The 16,791-nt window shown below is 40.5% G+C and overlaps 1 protein-coding gene across 3 annotated transcripts in view; it reads left to right on the plus strand.

Annotated features, from left to right (window-relative positions):
* The window catches only part of DAAM2 (dishevelled associated activator of morphogenesis 2), a 202,651-nt gene that overhangs the window by 171,498 nt on the left and 14,362 nt on the right, over positions 1-16,791 (plus strand). For all 3 annotated transcript variants that reach the window (XM_041404353.1, XM_041404352.1, XM_041404354.1), the window contains 7 exons: positions 4,668-4,752; positions 6,294-6,400; positions 7,136-7,224; positions 7,971-8,139; positions 9,949-10,056; positions 11,472-11,532; positions 15,112-15,243. In XM_041404353.1, the coding sequence (XP_041260287.1) occupies positions 4,668-4,752; positions 6,294-6,400; positions 7,136-7,224; positions 7,971-8,139; positions 9,949-10,056; positions 11,472-11,532; positions 15,112-15,243 (751 nt within the window). The remainder of the gene's footprint in view (positions 1-4,667; positions 4,753-6,293; positions 6,401-7,135; positions 7,225-7,970; positions 8,140-9,948; positions 10,057-11,471; positions 11,533-15,111; positions 15,244-16,791) is intronic.

Here is a 16,791-nt window from a genome sequence, read left to right on the forward strand (position 1 = left end):
CAACTAGGAACCTGAAGGTAGGGTTGTGATAAAAGGTGAACCACTGGTTCATGAATATCTCATGGTAATTTGGGGATTCCATATTTGGTCCTGCTTTACTCCTGTTGGCTCAGAAACATAGTCATCCCTAGATCCTTCTTGGAAGGCAACTGAGAGTGTTTGAATGCAAAGTTGCTTGGTTATTCATGAGCTTTTGCTGAAGGAGAACAAGAAAAGAAAAGACTGTTTCTTTCTGTACTTGCCAGCATACTTTCACAGTGATGTTCTGAAAAGGCACTGGCATTTGTTTTTTTTTCCCAACATCTTGGTATAATGGTGTAAGATGTACCTGGTAAAATGTCCCAGCTGTTGTCCCACAAAGGATAAAGCACTGTTGTCTTCACTAATGAGATGAGTGGACAACTGAGATAAAAGGATGTGGAAAGAGTGGCTGCATCTTTCTGTCTTCTGGATGAATGTGCAGTTAGACTAGCCTGCCTCCTGAATGCTGCTTCTGAGTGGAGGTCTTTACAGAGTAGTGACAATCAGTATTCCCAAAACATAGATAATGAAAAGCCTGCACTTTGGGAGATGTACAGGGCCTTAGGAGAGCTCAGGAGTTAGAGAAGGCTTGTGTCTCAGTCACAAAGTTTGGGAATGAATTAACCAGTAGCCTGTGTGAAATGACTTTGTGGAGATGGAGTATTCTGCAGTCACTAAAAGCTAAGATTTGGGTGAGCTGTACAAACTGGCCTTGGGACATAGCTAAGTATCACTCAGTGCCTGTCACTGTCACAGCTACTGCTATTGGCATCTGTTGGGAGGACTGTAGTTCAGTGGTAGGTAGGTATAAAATGTCCTTGATACATGATAATCAGTCCTCTTCTCCAAGGTAAAAGGAGCAGTGGGACTGTGATCCCTGTGGTATGGGAACTTAACATAGCTGAAAAAACCCTCAATTTCTGTGTTAGTGGGAAAGTATGCTTCCTTCTCAAAAGCTAGGAACAATCCAAGGAACAAGCCGATGATGTAACTCACTTTTTCCTTGGAGGGGGAGATGGTTAATGAGTGACAAGAATTTTGCTTTGATTCATGGGAGAGAGAAAGAGAGGGGGGAGGTTGCTGTGAGTTAAATCAATGGGCATATTTAAGGAGAAAAAATGACTGAGCACTGGGTGTCTGTAAGGGAAGTTGATGTAAAACTGCAACATGTCTCCCAGGCATGTTTGAGTCCGGCTGCTGGCGTTCTCCAAGAGGACGAAACAATAAACCACTTGATGTCTGCAAGTGAAGCTGGTGTTAAATCAGGCGAGGTGTCCTGGGGAGATTAGTGATGAATTACTCTGCAGAGTCAATAGAGATTATTTATGATGCCGGAGGGGATAGAGGGAGGCAGGCTAAGTACCATATCAGAAGTTATTTGGTACTTGTTGAGCTTTAACATTGCTTGAAGATGACTCAAGCAGTTGGACTTCCATATACTGCCACCAGATGTATGGGTGAGGGAAGAAGGAGGGAGTATTCTCAGTAAAGATCCTTTTCCTTCCTCATCTGGCCAGTGTCAGGCTCCTGTTGAACAAAAACAGGCAGTATTTGTGCTATGAGTGAATGTGCTGCAGCTGAGCAAAGGGGCACTGTATTTTGTTCTGGTCACATTTACTTCCTGTGTTGTGATTCCAGGATACGTGATTTCGAGAAGTGTAAGGCAGAGGGAATACAGCTTGAATTGTATGCTGTTCCAAATTGAGTTACCTCCAGCAGCTGGAGGAAGAGTGCCTGGATCTGCAAAGCTTGTAAGAAAGTCATTGCAGCTTTCCAATAGATACCAAAATAGAATATCTGTAGTGTAAATTTTTGGGCCATAATTCCACTTTAATTTTGCTCTCTCATATGAGTTTTAGGCTCTGAGGGATGCCTCTTTTCAGTTTTAAATTGAAAGATTTTACACATCTGCTTTAGGTTCTTCTTTAATCAGTTCACCTGCTTCTGTTTAAAACCAGCACATGTGTTTCACATTACTGCTGGCCATCTTTAAGATCTGCTACATGGCTGGGCACGAGTTTTGAAAATACAAAAAGAATCACTTGATTAACAATTCTTTGGCTGGTTATTCAGACAGTTTGTAAATGGGAAGATCTGTGTTTTGTGTCATTGTTGCTTTTGAAAGGCATCCTGTCCCAGAAGAATAACAAGCCCATTTTGGAAGAGTAAGATTGTTCTGCTGTAAATCCTTCCCTACTAGTAATTAGATTGGTAATAATCTAGGATGCACACCTGCAGGCACCATGACCCCATTGCAGTCCTGTAAGTGACCAAGTTAAACTGCTTCTCGGCAGGGGACTGGCAAGCTTTCTGCTTTTCTCTACTGTGGGCTAAACCATTCAAACCAGATGTTTTTCTGCTGATGGCTGGTGGGGCACAGAATCATCCAAGAAATCAGTGTTTGTATAACTCTCTGTCCTTGGGGCTCTCAATTATTTTTGAACAGAAGGTGTTTTCAAGAGTATTTAATGCTGATGAATGGCAGCAAACAGAATCCTTAGAATCCTTGGGCTTCTGGACAGAACAGCAAGATCAGTGGTAATACATGCAACGCTGTTGTGTTGCTGTACCTCAAACGTGTTTATTTGGTCCTGTTTACTGCATCCCCAGACACACACAGAGGTACTTCCACTGTGTAATGGGTGGTCAGTGAGTAATTGCTCAAGTTATTTGCATGGAAAACATGAAAATGCACCCTAATTCTTTGTAAACTCTGTGAAAGTAGCAACAAACCCCCTCTACCCTGGTGTTAATGGGTTGCTTTATTTCATTCCCTCTCACAGACTGTGTGCCTGTGTTACAAGTTAAGTCTAATCTGCAGACTGCAGATTCTGAAAAATGCAAAGGTGCTCTCTAAAGGAAAAACGATCAACAAAATGTAGCACTTCAAAAACTTCAGGCACCGAATTGTTTGGGCGTGTGTGTATGTGTCTCCTAGGGATCAGGCCCACAGCCACCAGTTTTAGTCCTTCTTTGGTCACAGTGTTTGATTGGTTGAGAGTCACATAGCCACGGACTTTACAATTCACTATTTAGTCCAAAAGTAACCTTTCCACTTTCTGATTGAGGTTGTAGAGCTTTATGCAGAACCTCATGTACTGAAGTTTGGTTTTTTCATCCAGTGTAAAACTAATGACCTTAAGTAAAAAGTTTCCAACCTTTCCTTTGTACAGCTATTAATCCTTATTTCTCATCTGAGCATGGAGCAATTATGAAGCTTTTCTGGAAATTCAGTACTTTATCTTGCTTAGCTGGTATCAGTTTTCCCTCCTTGTGGAAAGATGACATGATGACCAACTTGGAACACAATAAGAGCAATTAGTTCAGAGATGTAATACGTACAAGACTTCAAATGTCTGTTGATTCATGTTTTAGTTTCCAGATGTTGGATATATTAGGCAATATTAAAATTAAAATTTTAAGTTTCTTATATTTAGTAATATTTCCTGTCTGTAAAAAAACCCCAACTTTTTCTTTTGCTTTTACCATATTTTTCAAAAAATGTGACTCTATCCAAATGCCAATGGCAATATGAAATTTCAACATGGAACTTCTTAGTACTGAAGACTAAAACATTTTTCTTCATGCATCGGTCTGTCTCTTATTTATATTTGCATTTTCTTTTTCTACTGTTAATTAATTATATTGATAGTAGAACATCCATGGAGACTGTAGACTTCACTCTTCAAATATTTCTTTCTACACTCTACTGTTTCAGTCCCAAAATGGAGATTTTCTTGTGGATAGCTTTTCCTTTATGGTTCACTTCAGTATTGCCTACTCTCCTGAAATGACCGAGTATCGTGGGTGGGGTTGGTGCATTCCTTTGTTGACATCTGCTCTGAGAACAACCAAGTTCATTTCAGGCAACATCAAGCACCATCTTGGAAATGACAAATTTTGACTCTACCTAATCTATCCTGGATTTCGAGTGGAGACTTTGAGACTTCTTTTCTTTATTGATTTTGTGTTCAGTTGTAGCTGATGACTCCTGCTCATTGTGCACAGATTGACAGGAGTAGGTGGTAAGGAGAGTGTAATCTTAGTACCTCAGATAACATTTAAAAGCTGTTGTTTTCAGAGCTTGTTTCACAATATGAAACATGGATATGCAGATGCTGTCTGTTCCTTTGTCATCTGTCATTGCTGACAGAGTGAATTTACCTAGCACAAGCAGTTTTCTTGCAAGAAAACCCTTTCTCAGTAAGGGAATTTTCAGTCCCATTATTTGTTATTCTGGGAGATGCTTTAATATTCACAAGTCAGGATGTTATATGAGCTCACAGTCAAAAGTCACATGGACATGAAGGGTTTTACTATAGCAAAAGAACTTAATGAGGGAGGTATCCAGTGTGGGGGAACTTGGAAGTACTTTTGATCTAGAAGGACCTGATTGTTATTAATCACCATCTGATTTTTGAGGTGTGTTTGATTAGCTGAAGAGGATAAAAATATATTATTCATAAAACCTCTGTATTTAGAACTGATTTATTCCACTTACTGAATATTCTAGAATAGCAGCTTCACAGTAGAGCTTGCTGTGGTTGTTTTATGCCTGTTTAGTGCAGCATTTCAGGCTTCCTACTTTCTGAATTGTCACTCACTTAAGCTTTGCACTAATGGTACAGTGTTGATACTTTTGAAAGGTTGAAGCTGTCCAATGAAGAAATCAGACAAGCAATATTGAAGATGGATGAACAAGAAGACCTAGCGAAAGATATGCTTGAGCAGGTGAGAAAGACTAAAGTCAGATACAACTTGTTTCTAGGTCTTTCACTGCCTTTTCTCAAGTGGATATATGTACTGGCACTGCTGTTTTTCTGCAGGTGAGAACTTGGCAGTGGAGCTGCACAGGAGAGCATGAGAAAAGTATTTTTCCCAATGTTGTCTGGTATACCTCTGTTATTTAACTGTTTCTCTTCTTGGTGCAAAATTTGCATGATTATAGGTGGTATAGGTGATTATAGGAGGTTTCTTTTTATGTCCTCTCTATTCCACAGTTTTTCCCATCTCTACTTTTTCCTGCTGATTATTTATTTTTGCTTTCCTTTTCCTTTTCATTGTTGTTTTCCATTTCTATTTTCTTTTTCTTCATCTCACTTCTTTACCTGCCTTTGCTATCAGGAAGTGTCAGGAACCAGGCCATGTAAGTCAATGACTAGAGCCAGGACTAGAAGGGATCTCACAGGAACATTAGAAGAGGAGCCAGGGATTTCCATCCCCACCACCTGGTTGAATGTATAACTTGTAAGGAAAAACCTCCCACAATTACACCACCATTTCCCAATTTCCATTTATAGAAGGTGACAGATGATGCTTTGACCAAAGAGACATGTGATAAAGTTCCTTAGGAGTGGGCAAAACATTATAATTATGAACTGTCTAATAAATGTGATTCCTTATTTCTTGGCAGTCACAGTGTTTAATCATGCGCAAAAAAGTTTTCCATTTTGGAAGTTTATAGCCTACTTGTCATGTTATCTGAATGACCACAGCTGCTCCAGAAGTCACTGCAAGCTTCTGATGCTCCACACCTTTGAATATCACATATTTGTGGAGTGCAATAAAATATTAGCAAGTGGTAAAAGGCAGAGTGCTTCATATGCCTTGTGAGGGGGTTTTGTGGGTGTGAGCTGAGGCTGTGTGCAGGGCAGTATTTATAACAATACTAAAGCACAACTGCCACCAGATCTGTCAAAAATCTGTCCAAGTATGAGCTTTTAAGGTCAGCATATGAATAGCAGCCAGTGTCAGATGCATATCCAGTTGTTTGGTTATTGTTTATTGTTTCAGCAGTGTAGGGCATACCCGAGAGAGATAGATGAGGCTTTGTGTGTACTCTACGATAGGCACGATGGGTACTTCACTCTGTTTGGGACACATCCTGCTCTTGTTTGCACCAGTCTAAACTCCAAGTAGTGCTGTGGGAATCGAGTTCTCTCTGTACTTCCCCTTGGGTAAGTTGCAGTAGCACTTGGCCTTTAGGATTTTGAAATGGGAAATTCCCCATAGAATTAAAAATTAATCTTAATGGGGTCAGTGAAGGATAAAGACAGAACAGCAAGCAAGGGTTTAGAAGAGGTCAGTTTTGTAGACACAGCTGCACTTTTTTGAAGTTATGGTCACACGGCTGAGTCAATGTAATGCTTCCCAGTGGTAGCAGAGAAATCTGAGGGCTCTCATTCCACCAGGGTTTGTTTGTGCTCCTCTGTACCCCTCTCATTTTCCTTGGATCTCACATCTCAGTGTTTGGTTTGTGTCTCTCACTCTAGCTACTGAAGTTCGTTCCTGAAAAGAGTGATACTGACCTGTTGGAGGAGCACAAACACGAAATTGAGCGCATGGCCCGAGCGGATCGTTTCCTCTTCGAAATGAGCAGGTCTGTTTGATACATTATGGGAGAGTGCACGCAGGACTTCTTGGAAGGAGCTGTAATTGTTATTGAAAATGGATCATCTGGCACGGCAGGGGAATGTGCAAGATTGTGGGCCAGCATTATACCCTGTGTTTGCCAGAAGCCTGTGAATGTTACAAATATTTCTGTTCATGACACAAATTTTATTGACAAGAAGCACTCTATGTGCATAACGGCCTGTGCCCTGACAACAAGCAGAAATCTGCCTCCTCTGCCTAAATTTGTTCACAAAAAGGAATGCAGATACAAGTGTCAGATGTAGTGTAGCCAGGGGTCAGGATTTCATATAGATCCCTTTTTCTGTTAAGGTATCTCATCTTCTCATCCTCTGACCCTCTTTCTTGTTCCAACTTTGCTACACCCCTGATTAACATTTTGTTCTGCTAATTGAGGTGTAGCTGGCATCTCCCATGACTATATTTTGAATATAGTGGGAATTCTTCCAGCTCCTTTTCAGTTGAGAGCAAAACATGACTTGAGGTTCACCATTTTCATGACAAGGTTGATTATGTAGTGTTATCTCTTTGAACTATGTCCATAAGGTTGATTATGTGTGTTATCTGTTTGAACTATGTCCATAATCCCATGCCTAGGCTTCATGGTACTGAACATTCAACCATTAGATTGTGTGGGGAGCATACTGTTCCTGGGCTTCAAGAGTTCCAGTTCAGTGTTGGCTTTCCTGTGCCCTTCATGCAGGATTGACCACTACCAGCAGCGGCTGCAAGCATTATTCTTTAAGAAGAAGTTTCCAGAGAGGTTGGCAGAAGCAAAACCAAAAGTGGAAGGTATGGTTAATAAAGCTTTTTCTAAGAGTTGGGCAGAGGGTTAGGGAAGGTCAAGAGAGGCTTGTCTTCAAAGGAGGTGCTGTTACATGCATGCTATGTTTGTAGAGCCAGTGAGCCCAAGGCATGTCTAAGAAATTAGTTCTGTCTGACACTCTTCTTTCACCCTAGGACTTAATAAAGTCTGTTCCGTGATTGTTACACTGTAAATATGACCTGACAAATATGACAGCGTTCTGTCAGGTTGTGATGAGCTGCCAAAAACTTTCATAGCCTGTCTGTGTAGGTCAGCTCTCCCTTTTCACCCTCAAGTCCTTGCACTTCCCTCTAAAGGGCACTTAGAATAGATACTTCAGGACACTGATGCTCTGGGAATGTGTAACCTAGAAGGAGGGGAGGTGTGTGGTTTCTATACCACATCCATGGTTATTGCAGAGAAGAAGTGAGTGTATTCTACTCTACATTTTCAGAAAACTAGCCTTCCCTCTGTTCTCACTGGCTATGCTTTTATAGTGTGAGGTAATAGGAGAACAGGCTTGGTCCTATGTTCAGAGGAGCTTCCTACAAGTTCACTGTAGGGCATTTTACTTCCAGTTGCTCTCATTCTGGGGGTGTGTGGGTGCAGGAAGGAGAGCACACAGACAGAGTTGCAGCAGTTGTTGTGAAAATGCTATTCAGGGTATTTCAAATTATGGGCTCAAGCATGTTAAAAACAGCCACTATAACTTGTTCTTTTTTCTCTCTTCAAGCCATTCTTCTGGCGTCCAAAGAACTCATCCGAAGCAAGCGTTTGAGGCAACTCCTGGAAGTAGTTCTTGCCTTTGGGAATTACATGAACAAGGGCCAAAGGGGAAGCGCTTATGGCTTCAAAGTCTCCAGCCTGAACAAAATTGCGGACACCAAATCCAGCATAGACAGGTGGGGTGAAAGGCCATAAGTACATTGGTAACTGTGCTGCTGCTTCTCTTAGCATAGTAGTGAAAATGGGCTTTTGTTTGGTTTTTGCTCTGTAGACAATTGAAAATTGTGTCTTATTTGGCATTTAAATAGTGTTTTTCACTCTTAAAGATTCTGCAGCAATTAAGACCAACTATTAACACAGCAACCAAATTCTGCCATTTCTCTGGATAATGTCCATCTGATGTTGCAGACCTTATGCATAGATGACAAAATATATTTCACCAAAACTGAAATAAGTTTGGGGAGGAGGAGGATTTTTATGGAGTTTTCTCTTTCTACCAAAGTTTTATGGCCATGGTTTTGGAAAAAAAAAAAAAAAAAATATATATATATATATATATATATAATTGTGCTCAGATTTTTTTTTAATTTGTTTATGTCTCCTGTGAAACATGGAGTATGTTTCTGATGCAGGACCATCACAAACTTTTTCTCTATGTGCACTACCAATGAAACCACAAGGCATAACTCAGAGAGACTGATCCTGGTTGTATCTAGGGAGATAAGGAAAACAGCTGGTTTGGGAATGTGGAGCTTACTGTTCATTGACATGGACTGCAGCTCTTTATAGTCACTCTGTGTTTTGCCCCATATCCCCATACTGGTTCTGGAAATTAATGCAGCTAAGACTGGACAGAGAATATGACATTTCAACTCCAGCAGTTGAAGTTTTCCTTGGAGAAAGTTTTCCTTGGAGAAAGGAAACTCCTTGCTAAAACTAACTTGCACCTTCCTTGAATTTTAAGGCCTGCTGAGACCATAGTTGTGGTTAAATTACTTCAGGCTGTGAGAGAATGAATGATGGCAGTAAAATATCATAAGAAATTCATCCCTACCTAATAGAGTTTGAACTAACAGAGTACTATTCTGACTACCAAAATGTTATTTTCTGTATTCCAAGGCTAACAGTTGGATAGCTAATGTTGAACTCTTTTTTGCCTTAATGTGGCTTGCCTTAATTTTTCCATATATTAGGTGTCCTTTGCAGATTGCGTTCTCTCAGCAGTTCCCAGGCTTCAATCTGAGTGAAGCAACAGCCATCTGCTATCTTCCCTGTTGGTTAACCACATAACACCCACCTAAAGTAGCTGTTATGGCTGTGTGTTCTCTTTACATGCAGAATTCCTTGTTTACTTTACAAAATTCCTTAAACCCTGTCCTGCATCCTTCATACATCTCAATTCTATCTGCTCCTACTCGGACTGCCACTGGTTTTGTTTTAGTGAGCCTGACCACTACACATAAGCTCAGATGTTTCATTACTGCAGTAGTTTTTTTGCAGCTTTTCCAATCTTCAAGAACTTTTTTCTCTCCTTAGTCAACTCTGGATTTTTTTTTCCACATTGCCTCTGAAAACAGCTTGCTTCTCCCTTCAAAGTTAATGTCCATTTAGTACTGTTATTTGTTTATTCTCTGAAGTAGCTGGTGACAAATATTATACTGTGTTATGCAATTTTCTTTTCTGTTACACCATCTACCCACATGGATGGAAGCATGCTGGTGTTTCCAGAATAAATCAGGATCCATAATATTGCTTGAGGTTTTAGGAAGGATGGTCCATAAAGGACTAATCCATTTCAATCCTTTGCACTTTCCTTTCAGTAGCACAGCTGCTAACTGCTGATACATTGTTTATTTTGCTCAAACAAGCACATTTCCTACCCAAATATTTCTCACTGATTTATCACAATCCTTTCACCGTCCTTTCCTTCTCGTGACCATCTTCCTTCTCATTTCTACCTTCTGTTTTTATTTTGTTTTCTTTAGGAACATTACGCTCTTGCACTACTTAATTATGATCTTTGAAAAGAATTATCCAGATATCCTAGATATCCAGTCTGAGTTGCAGCATCTTCCAGAAGCAGCAAAAGTCAAGTAAGTCCAGTGCTATTACTTCTCAGAGCTGGAGTTCCCAGCTATTTTTGTTAACTTACTTATCATAATTTTTTTTTCATTTCTGTCTTCTAAACCCATTGCCAACCTTACAGTTGTAATGCTTTTATTGTAAATAACTGAATTGATAGCTTTACTTAGATATTCCTGTATTTACTTTATTTCTGAATCCGACATTCTAATTGCTTGTGATTGAACTCACCATATTCTATGGTTGTTCATCTAAGTGTGCTATTTTTTCTGGGTAATTGCAGGTTTGTTTCTAAGATAGGGTCAATTAGGCACAGAGGCTACAGTAAATCTTTTTCAGGAAGATTGTTCAAACTTTTGCACATATCATTCTTGCACAGAAATATGAAAAGCATCATACTTTCTGCAAAAAAGTCAATGGTCCATTTCTGGAAGTATTTGTGAAAAATTAATACAGAAGCCAGCCCCCAAAATACAAACTTTTTTTTTTCTCTTTCCAAAGCACTGCTCAAAAAATATTATGCATATTGTTCACCCAGACATGATTCTTTGTGTATGGAACTAGTCCAACTAATGAAAGACAAGTGAAAAATTAATCTATTTTCACACTTAAAAGGCACTTATTAAAGCTTTAGTGGTGTTTTTGAGATGTAAGATACTACTCCCCACTACTAAGCTACTACTACACTTGGAGGTGATGCCTGCTGATTCACAAATAGGTACTCACTAGTTATCTGGAAATCAAAGACTTATTTTGCTCACAAGTCCTAGGAAAAAAAGAAACTCACATTTATATACGATGAGCAGACATTCAGTGTAATATTTGTGTCTAGGGAAGCATGTATGAACATTAACAGTATGTTTCTATGCTCAGCTACAGTGTAAGCTGGCCTGGACTGCCATATGGTAGAAGTGCAGATGGAAAAAACAATGTTTGAATTGTGAGGGAGGAAAAAAAAAAATCACATGTAAATGTACTGCTAATGGGATTTAGTAGTTATGTGGTGTAAGAATCATATGTAAAGATAATCTGAGACTCCAGTGAAGTGTGTGCTAACGCTGTGCTCCTTGCCTGTGTGTCAGCTGATCACTGCAAGCTGGCTGTGGGGCGTATGCTCCTGGTTGAGGGGTCAGGCACAGCTTGCAGGGCAGATGTTCTGAGGGCAACCTCCCCTTTCCTTCCCAGGAAAATCCCAGTCTTCAGTGTGACCACAGGCAAGCAGGGTCTGCCTCATCTTACATACAAAAAGTAGCACAGAGCATCAACAGATCCCCTTCCCCTCATTTCAAGTCATCTGGCGTGGCTGGTGCCAGAGGCCGGATACCAGACGTGATGGGCCAGTGGTCTGTGCTGCTGCACAGTTCCTGTACCCCTGTGTAACACTGCTCTTTTTGTTTTATCTGTTCTGCCTCTGTCTCCTGTGCAGCCTGGTAGAGCTGGAGAAGGAAGTCAACAACATAAAGACTGGATTGAAAGCTGTTGAAACTGTAAGTATCTGAAGGTTTCCAAAGTGCCACACTTACAATATCTCTCTCAGAATCAGGGGCAGTATATATTTTATGATAAGATAAAGTGGGCTTTCTTTTTTCATTCCTTTCCATTCCATTCCAGAATGCATTAACCAAGAAAAAACAAATAAAAGCTTCTCATGTGGAGCTCCTGCTGGTGATCTTAGCAGAGTTAAGGCTAATGAAAAGCTTGTTTGATCTCAACCTGGAAAGTAAAAGGACAGTTTGAAAAATGGCATGGACTGAAAGAAGAAATAAAATTCATGCTCTTTCTTACTGAGGGATGGATGTCTGCTGAGCAAGTGTTTCACATGACTCTTGGAGTAGTAGTAAGCAGGTAGTCCTCTGTTATATGCAACCCTATCTTCTATCCTAAGGACTCCTTGGGAAGGCAAAGGGAAGGATAGAGACTAGTTAAAAATGAAGCAGCTGAGCTGGCAAGCAAAGCAACAGTGGTGGAATTTTTCCTCTACTAATGGAAGCTAGTTGTTGGAAATTGCATTGGGTGGTTTCTGTGTAAGGATTACCTATTTACAAGGGACTAAAAGGACCCTCCAGTCCTTCTCATTCACCATGAGACAAGACAGTGATGAGTTCAATTTTCTTTCACGTGACCTGAATTTGCTTTTGCCTCTGGGGTAGAAGGAGGTATCTTTGTCCTGTCAGCAGCCCCCGGGTCTGGCTGTTGCCAGCAGTTCATTGTAATTAACCAGTGATCCTCCTGTGAATAAAAAAACCCAAACTTTCCCAGCCTTATTTCTGGACTGTTGGGGTAAGGGAGAATACAGCAATGAGAAGAAATACTGCTCCATACATGGAGTACAGTGTTTGGGAATTAAAAGAACTTGTAAAGGGAAGGCTGACATGGAGTTCATGACATGAAGAGAGGCCCAGTATTTGGCTGGGACAGACAATTCCCCCACTTTGAAATGTGAGTAGCTAATTCTGTTTTGCTTTCTTTCATCAGATTATTTGTCCTTTTGCCTTGACAGCTGATTTTTCTTCTCTTTTCCATACATGGGTTCCATGGGCAACCTCTCCTTCCCATACAATCACCATCTTCCTGCCTCAGTCTTCTTCCTGCCATGGTATTTTTCTTCTGAGGCTGCCAGCACCTCCAAGTCTGCTTGCTCAGTTCGTGGTTTTCTGGCGTGTAAAAAGCAGCACTATAGCAACAATAGAAGATCACTGTCAGGTGGAAGGGGGAGGAGTGGAAGGTGTGATTCTTGATTCTTTTCCAGTGTGTTCTCACCACAGCTTTGGCTCCAGCGACTGGTGTTTCTTCAAGGTCCCGTAAGAATAGAAAGCTAAAAATAGTTTCACAGTCAGATGTTCTTAAAGGTACTATGAACCATTTGGCTTCCTGGATTTGCAACTCACTTCTGTGTAAAAATAAGATGCATTAATTTTCAAGACATTCATACAGCTGTTGCCTTTGTGTAGGATGCTTCCAGAAGGACAGATAAGTAATGGAAGGGAGCAGAGCCCTTCTCTTACACAGCAAGAAGATCATAACCACCACTTGAGAAAGTGCTACCATGACTGAATCATTTCATCCCTCTAGAGAACCAGCAGCCCAGCTCACCAGGGCCAGTTCCAGCCTCTGTTGTGCTAATATGATTAGTAGACAGCATTTCTAGAAGATTCAGAGGAATTTCTTATTCTGTGGTGTTGCTCTCTGGCTGATTACGTAGTCATACTGGTTGCTTGTGTGGCTTCAAAGTTTTCTTGCATTTTGAGATAACTATTCTGCAGGGAAGAACTGAATTTGAAATTAAAGAGACCTCCTAATCTTGATTTTACTTTGAAAAACACTGCTCTCAAGTAACAGTTCCAAATGCCATAGCTTTCAACAGAGTAAGATGACAAAATTGTTATGTTCACCTGCCAGAGAAAGGGAGAAGGAGAGAGTGGAGGAACTTTCAGTTAAAATAGGCTTCAAAATTAGAATGGAAATGGCTGAAAATGAAAAAAAAAATCTTAGAAGCATGTGAAGTGACATTTCTTGTATTTGTATGGTTAATTTAATAGTGATTGTAATATGGACAAAATTCACTGCTAAGTGGTGTACTGAGCAGTTCTCCCAGAATGTCCCTTGTGATCTGTTAGGAAACCAGGAGAAGAGGATTTAATGCAAAGCAGGGGAAGTAGCACTTCTTTATTGTGGGCTTTCACTGGCTAACTCCACATTGCCTTTCCTGCCCTTTTTCTCCTTTGTGGTCTTTCCTTGTGGTGATTACATTCTCTTTCCAACTCACACCAGACCAAAAGAGTATCATGTCAGATTTTAGGTTGTTGATGGCCAAAGTAGTTCTTGGCATTCAGCAGCACCGTGTGGAGCAAATCCCAAGATGTTTCTCAGCATAGATGCTTACAAACCTACCCATAGGTGCTTATAAACCTACCCATTCGGCTCTGTGAGCTACTATTTTGATGAGCACCCAACATGCACGGTGCTAGAGCTGCAGCCAGCACAAAAGTGTTTTTTTTTTCAAAGGGAACAGAGGGTCAGATCGTAACTTGACCTGCTCCTTCATGCTGCTTTCCCTACAGAGAAAGTCAGGCTTTATCATTGCCACTGATTATTCAGCTGAGAATAAAGAGGAGGCCCAGATTACAATTTCATTGTCCCCATGAGACTGTCAACAGCACACAAGCCAAGCACAGTCATGGGAGACATCCAGTCTCACTACAAATTAGTCAGTTTCAGGAACTCTGTAGCTCTCTCCATGTTTCAAGCATGATGATTAAAGGAAGTGAAGAGATAGCTATGGGTAATCTTGGCTTAAAACTAAAAAACGTGAGCCAGAAAGAAAGAATCTTGCAATCAAGTTTTTTTTTTTTTCTCTTTGTAGGTAGCAGACAAATAGATCATTGTTTCCTATGGTTTTATGTATTCTTTTTACTTTTACCATAACTCTTCTTAGCACAATAGCCCCATTTTATAACTGTCACTTTTATGATGTCCAAGCTAATGCTTAGACAAACGTGAACAAATGTTGCACCTGGCATCTGTCTACTTGTCCTTCAGTGGAAGAACCAATTTTGATGTCTTTTTTGCTGTTCACCTGGTGCTTTTCAGAGAAATAAAGAAGAGATCCAGAGCACATTTTCCCAAGTATACAGCATTTTGATTGAGCATGGGAAGAGACGATGGAGCAAAACTCACTATTAAAATTCCTGAAGTCATTTGCTACACAAAGCTCTTTATCATTTGTCATTTTGCATAGGGGAAAAAAAATGCAGCACTTCATGTAGTTGATGCTTAAATTATAAAGTTGTTTTAGAAACTCACCATGTTGATGGCTTTCTTGGGAGTGCTTGTTGTTTGAGTATAAGTGAAACTGTAACCAGGACCTTCCTTCATCCCATCTTGACCTCCCCTCTCTTGCCTAAAAACTTCTGGCTTATTGAGAAAGTGGTTTCTAAGTTAGAGCTCTGGATGAATGTCGGAGCAGAGCATGCTCTGCAGTAAGTGAAACAGATGGACTTTCCTGCTGCCTTCCTCATCACTGAGGAATCTTTGACACTTGCCTGTCTCTATCTCTTCTCTTTCAGGAACTGGATTATCAGAAGAGACGAATGCGAGAATCAGGGGACAGGTTTGTTCCTGTGATGAGTGATTTCATCACTGTGGCCAGTTTCAGCTTCTCAGAGTTAGAAGACCTTCTCAACGAGGCTAGAGACAAGGTAAGAATTGCTTTTGAAGTGATTAGAGTTTCATAAACTCAGTCAAAAGCCTGAATTAAAATGGAAACAGTGATTTAAGGTGCTGGGACTGCCGTGAAAACTTAATAGACACTGGAAATTCTTTAGGCTGAAGTTTCTTATTTTTTCTAATGTGGTCTATATCCATTTAGAACATATTTTAGGATTAAAAGAAGGATCATGTTCTTACCCGCTTCTTTCTAATTTTCCTTCACGTTATTCTTGTGTGGCATAGAATTGCAGTGGCAATATCCTGCATAACAGGATACCACACCTTGCCACGGTGTGGAAGGGAATGCCTTTTAAGCCTTTTATTGCTGATAAAGGGTTCCTTTGTTAGTGGTGGTGACTTCACATCTTTTTACCTTCTCCTTCTGACTGCATTCCACTTTGCTCATTCATCTGGGGATGTCTGTGCTTTGTCTCTTTCCTTTAAAAATGTACCTGGTAGTTTGATGTCCTGGTTTCAGCTGGGATAGAGTTAATTTTCTTCTCAGTGGCTGGTACAGTGCTACACCAGCTATGCTTGATCTTTTCTACTTCTCTGTTACTGGGTGTATTTCAGTACAAAGATAGAAATCCCAAACATGTGTGGTTTGTCTGAAGTTTTTGGGTTCTTCTTACACACCCAGAACCATGTGTGTGTTTATTCTTCAGGTGCTGCTGCAATCATTTTGTCCTTTCACTGTCTGCACTTCCATTACCAGATTGGTACACCTAAGGAGGTGCTTGTTCTTTGCTGATGGCTGGAATCTGGCACTAATCCCTCTGTCTCTCAGCTGAATGAGGAAGAATTTATATGAAAAGATCATAAGCATATGAAAATGTTTAGAGAAGAGCAAGTTTTAAAGTAAATTGTATGTAATGCAAATCTGCCCTTGTTGGCTGGCATGTTAAAAGTGCTTGGCTATATGAAGCTAATGGGTTATTTCTTTTGGATTGAATTGTTTCCACTCTAGTGTCAGTCCTTTCAGTGTTAAAGGACCTATTGCATTACTAATGAAAGCTGTGCTGTTGGATCAGTACACCTTAGATTTTAAAAACATAGGCTGAGGATCTTGACAGTAAGACTCCTCATTCATCCAGTTCCTCTGCAGTAGTGTTATTTTGTGATTCAAAAACACTTCTTTACTGTGGAGATAAACTTGGTAATAGTGACTTGCAGCTGCAAACGCAGGAGCCACCGGCTGTCATTGAGGGCTGCCTTGGCAAACACCAGTGGGGCAGTACCTCTTCCAATGCTCAGAGGGCAAAGCTGGGCAGTCTAACACCACTAAAAAATTCTGGGGAGAATAACATGATTAATTATTTCATAGTATCATAGAATGGTTTGCATTAGAAGGGACCTTAAAGATCAACCTCCTCTGCCCAGTCATGGGCAGGGACACCTCCCACTAGACTAGGTTGCTCAGAGCCCTCTCCAGCCTGGCCCTGAATACTTCCATTTTTCTTTGTTGTCATGTTGCTCGAGAAAATTCAAGCTACATCCAGTAAATAATGTTTACACCATACTGGCTTTCTATGCACAAA

This window comes from Onychostruthus taczanowskii, unplaced genomic scaffold (genome assembly GCF_017590055.1).
Source record: "Onychostruthus taczanowskii isolate IOZ18803 unplaced genomic scaffold, ASM1759005v1 scaffold21, whole genome shotgun sequence".
NCBI classification, from domain to species: domain Eukaryota; kingdom Metazoa; phylum Chordata; class Aves; order Passeriformes; family Passeridae; genus Onychostruthus; species Onychostruthus taczanowskii.